The sequence below is a fragment of the Pleuronectes platessa genome, chromosome 7 (genome assembly GCF_947347685.1).
Source record: "Pleuronectes platessa chromosome 7, fPlePla1.1, whole genome shotgun sequence".
NCBI lineage: Eukaryota > Metazoa > Chordata > Actinopteri > Pleuronectiformes > Pleuronectidae > Pleuronectes > Pleuronectes platessa.
Genome location: NC_070632.1, coordinates 27,018,228 through 27,024,374, shown reverse-complemented (window position 1 = coordinate 27,024,374; position 6,147 = coordinate 27,018,228). Strand labels below are relative to the sequence as shown.

The window sequence follows — 6,147 nt, the reverse complement described above, 5'->3', positions numbered from 1 at the left end:
CGGCACAACCACCATTATAATAGCAATACACCAGTGCAAGGTACAAGTCTGCACCGTAACTGCTCATTCACTTTAAATGGGCTGACGTCATACGTTGAAGAACTACATTGCTGTTCCGCTGTGTCGCATTGCTTGCACTGTGTTTGGAAGAAGTTGAGCACAATTTACCATGCTGGCCCGGAAGGTACCAGCCAATCTTATCATGTTTGGACAAACACAAAAACACAATGTGAAAGAGGAGACAGAGGCAGCAAGTGAACCTGCTTTATGTTCATCTGGTTATGGATTTTATTTCCTGTGTACTTCTCTTTAGCTTAGCATCAACAGCTAGCATGACATGTAAGCACGAAGAATGGCTATGTTGAGTGTCCCAAGCACAACATAGAGGTTTTTTTCAACTTTTTGGGTTAAATTCAAGTCTTGAGACAATTGCTCGAGCAAAGGAGTCCAAATAAATTCACCAAAGACAAAACAGAACTTCAAGACGTCACATTGAGAAAACTGTCACCGAAGGGGCTTCTTCACTTTCCTTCCAATGTACAGCACATCCATGTGCAATCTAAAGGCGGTAATCCTTCTTCATGCGTACTCTCCGTGAGTCTCTTCCTCTTAACGACCCAACATGATACACCAATACAGATCAGAGAATCTAATGCAGTCTGTCTGCATACATGCAGTGCTTGGAAGCGGTATTCAAACGGTGACTGGGAGTGGAAATGATATGAAAATCAAAATCGCCAACCACTGCAAGTTCACATGTACATTTTGAAAGCTGCTCGAAATATTTTGAGATGTTTATTAGTGGCTCACATCCACATTGGAGTCTTTAAAACCTGCTACACGTATGGAGGAGTGATTTCGGTCTCTTTCATGTGTTTGTTTCTCCTTTGCCTTTAAATTAGCAAATAAAACCCTTGGACAAGAAATTTGCAGTGAAGGGATAAATAACAATCATCCAGAGCATCTTCTTGTATAGTCCGGGCACAGGAACAGAGCAGCTTCAGTGGCAGAATGATGTGGTGAGATTCAGGTGTGAATATGTGTTGAGGAAGTTGGATTCTGCGTTTTCAAAATATGATGACACATCTGACTAAACTCCCACATTTACACCTGAACTCCTCATCTACTATGAAAACAAACAAAAAATAACTTGAATGAATCAAGACTACTAATCGTGTAAAGAGTTAATCTCCCTACAGCTGGACAGACCCGCACTTCCACTACTTTGTGGCAGCTTCCCCATCGGGTCTCATGCTGAAGGGCTCCAGGCGCTCGCTCTCAGGCAGCATGTTGTTCAAGCGCTCCATCAGAGGCACCGTCTGGTCGATTCCCATCTGGATGCGTCTCAGGATCATGGACATCTCGTTGACCTTCTGGATCTGCTCAGCGTACTTGGCGTAGCGTTTCTGGCGCTCCTGCATTATGGTGAACAAGGTTTCTACGGACAAGTCCATCTGGAAGAAAACAGACGAGGGAGAGAGAGAGCAATAATTAGATAGAGAGCTAGTCTGTGACTTTTGATGACACTTTGAATCATCTCAAGGCAAAGCAGGGAAAAGATTAAATATCTGAGATGATTTATAAAAATTCTGGTTTACAACTACTCATGTTCTTAATGAAAACTTTTCTGGTTAAATAAATTTAAAATAAACTTAATACCAAATGTCTAATAAATATGAAGTTTTAGCATAGCCTTTCCGAAAAAAGCTTTTTCTAATGAAATTATAACAAACAAATTTTTTGTCAGATTTTTTGTCTTTATAATATGACTGCACTTTATTAATATGTGTATTGCCTATCTCTGTTTCAATAATTTTGTAACTTTTCAATTATTGAGTATTTAAAATGTTAAATTTTCCTCTGACTTAAAAAACTCAAAACCTTTAATAGAAAGACGGAAAAAGAAAAGCAGCAAATTCTCAGATCTGAAACTCTGGAATGAATTAGTATTTATAAGAATTGAACAGTTAATTAATTATCTGAACTGCCCTTTCCTGTAAACTGTGGGTAGCTGTGGACATTTTTTTTTTGTTCTCAGACAGTTTAGTCACGACTTTCTCAGCACTGTTCATCGTTGCCGGTTCAGGACAACTTGAGTCTTAGCCATCAGGAAATTCCCTCGGCAAGAATCCCTCAACTGGCTAATTGGTCAGCTTTTTTAATTACCAGGGAGCAAAATCTAAACTTAGGGGTGAAATAACATTCGGTTCCATGCAATTTTACCTCTTTTATCCTCTTGACCAAGGCATTCTGGTCGAAGGCCACAGCCTCTGCACACTGGTGTAGATGGTCCTGGTAACGGATGCAGAGCTGCAGAACCTGAGCATTATCCAGCCTTTCTAGACTCACAGTGCTGGGTGACGTCTGGCCGCTCAGAACTCCTGTGGAGAAAAACGAGCCAAGGACCCACATAAACATGTTAGAACAGGGTAAGCTCGACAAAACCTAGCTTTTGGTAATTATTTTAATTAACTATGCACTGGATCTGACGGACCTACCCTTCCTGCTATTTCAGGAGTGTGCCTACACAGGAAACATGGCTCATTTTCCACATTCTAATAGAGTGCTAATGAGTTGCAGTGACAATTAGCTTTGCTGCAAAGAATGTTAAAATAGACCATTGGGAACTTGAAAGATGTGATGAGACCGTCACCATCTTCATGTGAAAACTGAAAATGTAAAAACCCGACAAAAGATCTGAACAATGTATCCAAAGACCCTCATTTATAAGAGCAACATTTTAAATCCGACAAACAAATCTTTGCCAGACATTATCAAGATTTACCAGATAGACCAAAACATTGCTATACATATCATCCATCCATCCAGCCACCCATGATCCAAACTGCTTATCCTAACAGTCGCTGGGGAACTGGAGCCAATTCTATCTGACAGAAGGTGAGAGACAGGGTGTGGGCTGTACTATTTTTGTCTGACGGTGTTGTTTAATCTAGCACGTGTAAAAGTTTCTTCTAGGCGTGTGCCCTCTATACCTACCAAGTAATGGAGATCTGATCCAAATCAGTGATGATAATTTAACACTTAAAGATAGGGTTTTTAATCCTAGAAATACTAGCAAATCAGGCTACACTTTGAAAAAATTCCAGGGATACATCTGACTGCTTACCAATGGCAGTTGTTTTGCTGTTTTGTTTTGTCCAAAGCTACACCACCAAAACAAATGAATGTGTACTGACTGATAACTGCTAGAAGACGACTTGTTTATCTCTGCGCCTTATAAGACTCCAGTCATGCACAATGAGAGCACAGGCAGGGTTCGAACAGAGAGACCGGTGTGCCAACAGCTCAGTCGGTTCATCTGGTCCCAATAAAATGATTGGTTGTGTTTATGTTGCCATAAAAAGTGTTTCAGTAACAACATTGCAACCCTACCTTTAACATATATCTTATAAACATTATCTGCCAGATACGGTGTACTTTATTGGGATTTCTGTTGTGATTGAACTCTTGGAGACTGTATGCTTATTAATGTGTTTATTAGTTATATGTAGCTTTAACTAATAAAGTTTAAATTAATACAGTATAGCCTTCTTTCGTGCTGGTTAATATGTGGAGTTTCCACTGAAACAGCAAGCCACAGTCTACAAAATGACAAGCAAGCAGAGACTACTCAAAATAGGTTCATAAAAAACAAAGCATAATGATTGTATTGTAAATTTGATTACATTGGGTTATTTTTGACTTGCTGAACCAAATTGTCTTAACGATGAAAATCAATGTCAGCAGCTAGGGAACTTGAACGGTACCTTTCAAAAGTGGCTGAAATGTGGGTATTTCTTGAAGCTTGATGACGTCTGGGTCATTGTGGATATTCCGCAATGACTGGGTCCCCTGGGTCACAACCACGATATCATCCATCTTCGCCTTCTGCTTTGCTGGAGACGGCACCACTGCAACAACAAACATACTCTTAATATTAACAGGCACAAAACCCTTTACTATGTCACAATCAAATCACTTGCTGCTAACTGTCAACACTAATCTGAGAAAAATGTGTTAAATGTTTTTGAGATGTACGACAGTGTAGAGGTAGATGTAAGATTACTTTGGAATACTCTGATCCATTTGAAACTTAATGGAATGGTGAAAGACAAACTTGCATCCTTTATTTAAAGAGACAAGTTATGTAGCAAAGGTAAAAAATGCTGGATCCAAGATTTGATTTATCTGAAAGTAAAAATTTATCTTTAAACTTAGAAATAATAATGTGACATTGATCATGACATTCATCGATATCGACTGATATGAAAGTTTTTATCTTGATATGATGTTTGCCATATTGCCCAGCCGTATAAGAATATTATCAGAAATATATACAAATGTTAACAAGTATTATTCATGCAGAACAAATCATTTCTGACTAAATGTTAGCATTTGCTTTCATTTCCATATTAGATTTAGCATTGATTTTTTACTGAAGAATGAACAGGTAGTAAGATGAGTATAATTGTATTCTGAAGAAGTAGCTGGAAACTCCAAAGTAACTACAAAGTAAATGTAATGGAGTAAAACATGTAATCATTAAATTTGAGGGGGAGGAAGTACTGCAGTAACTTTACTCTCCATCAATGCCAGTGACAATGCAAAGGTGCAGTCACTTTAGTTAGTCAATCTAATGTTGGTTAACCTGGAGACGGATACAAGTGGACATAATACAAGGTGTGGTGTACCAGAGCACAGATTCACCTGACGCGCTGTAGTCTGAGTGTTTGTGCTCCGCTTCTCCGCTCTGCTCGGCTCCCATGATGCTAACGTCTGGCTAACGCGCTAGCAGTTAGCTTTCGTTAGTGTCCACAAACTGCGGCGAATTACCCACGAATACAATTGATGCTGGAGGGTCCACATACACCAGGGCTGGTAGTGAGGTCACCCTGACCGTATGAGAGGAGCTAGGAGCCAGGGGTGTTGTTGGCAGTGCTGCGACAGCAGTGTTAGCTATGTCAGCTAACGGTTAGCCTAAGTCTCAAACGTTCATGCTACAGTTTACTAGCTGGCATGCTAATAGAGGAAGCTACACGAGCTGTAAACCCGGCGATGAGTGAGAGACATGTAGTTGAAGACATTAAACAATCTTAACATTAACATCACATGACACACCCAACATGACTGACTTTCTGTTCACGATTCTGAGGCAGCTGACAGAGCAGCTTACTTCCGTAAACATTGATCACGTGGACTGCCCTGTGCTTGTTTCCATAGCAAAACATCACCGCCGCCTTCTGCTCCTGAGGGCTGACGTAAACACAGCTCACCAATCACACTTCAGGGTTTTCATTACTCTTTTCTGTACATGAACTTATTAAAATTCAGATTACATTTTGTCAGTGTTTACCAAAACTATATCACAATAATTCCAGGTCTTCCATAATTAATAAATGTGACCCTGGTCCAGAGCCTCTGTACGGAGTGTTCATATTTCCTTCCTTTCATCCCATCTGTCCAGTAGTTTTTGTGTAATCTTGCTTACAGACAATTCAAAGTCCACTGGTGAAAAACCTCTTTGGCAGAGATAACATCCACTGAGACATAAAATGACCATAGACACTGACTTACCATATTTGGATGCTTGCAGACCACAAACGGACACAAAACGACACATACACTGCAGTGTCTCTTTCATTCTAGGGACCAACATTGGAGGGGTGGGCAGGGCTTTTACCAAATCTAAACCCAGAGGCCCATCATCTCATAATCCATCCACCCACCCAAAACCCTTAACCCTAACCCAAAATAAAAGGTAAGAAACTGTTGGATAGATTAATTAACCAATATTTAAAAAACAGAAATATCTTTCAAAATGGACCCCATAACACGTCAGTGAGCCTCATAATCCCCATCAGCCGGAAGCCACCAGCTAGCATTACCATCTTTGGCAGCCAATAAATAATATTCAAGGCCTTTCCAAGGGAAAATAATGACTATATCGTCTTAGAGAATTAGTTTTTTCTTTTGTTGTCATATAAGACCTCCAGAAAATATACCAAATATTGAAAAAGTACAAAAAGCCTCATAAGCTGTGTAGATTTAATAAACAAGACACAAGTCAAACTGAAAAACATCACTTTCAATACAAAACAATTCAAGTCATAAAGATTTAAACGAGAACAAACATACAAACATGTATTA

The 6,147-nt window shown here is 39.6% G+C and overlaps 1 protein-coding gene across 1 annotated transcript; it reads right to left on the bottom strand.

Annotated features, from left to right (window-relative positions):
• Window positions 1-274: 274 nt before the first annotated feature.
• Window positions 275-5,216, bottom strand: borcs5 (BLOC-1 related complex subunit 5). Its single transcript, XM_053426481.1, has 4 exons — window positions 4,708-5,216; window positions 3,768-3,911; window positions 2,224-2,381; window positions 275-1,454 (listed from the first exon to the last, which is right to left on the bottom strand). The coding sequence occupies exons 1-4, from the start codon at window positions 4,763-4,765 to the stop codon at window positions 1,221-1,223; spliced, it is 594 nt and encodes a 197-aa protein (XP_053282456.1). The 5' UTR covers window positions 4,766-5,216; the 3' UTR covers window positions 275-1,220.
• Window positions 5,217-6,147: the final 931 nt, after the last annotated feature.

Excerpts from the sequence above, each read along its gene's own strand:
- borcs5 (XM_053426481.1), bottom strand. The coding sequence starts at position 4,765 with ATGGGAGCCGAGCAGAGCGGAGAAGCGGAGCACAAACACTCAGACTAC. Across the intron at positions 3,912-4,707 it reads CTCAGACTACAGCGCGTCAG|TGGTGCCGTCTCCAGCAAAG; the intron begins GTGAATCTGTGC and ends TTGTTGTTGCAG. Across the intron at positions 2,382-3,767 it reads ATTTCAGCCACTTTTGAAAG|GAGTTCTGAGCGGCCAGACG; the intron begins GTACCGTTCAAG and ends TTTTCTCCACAG.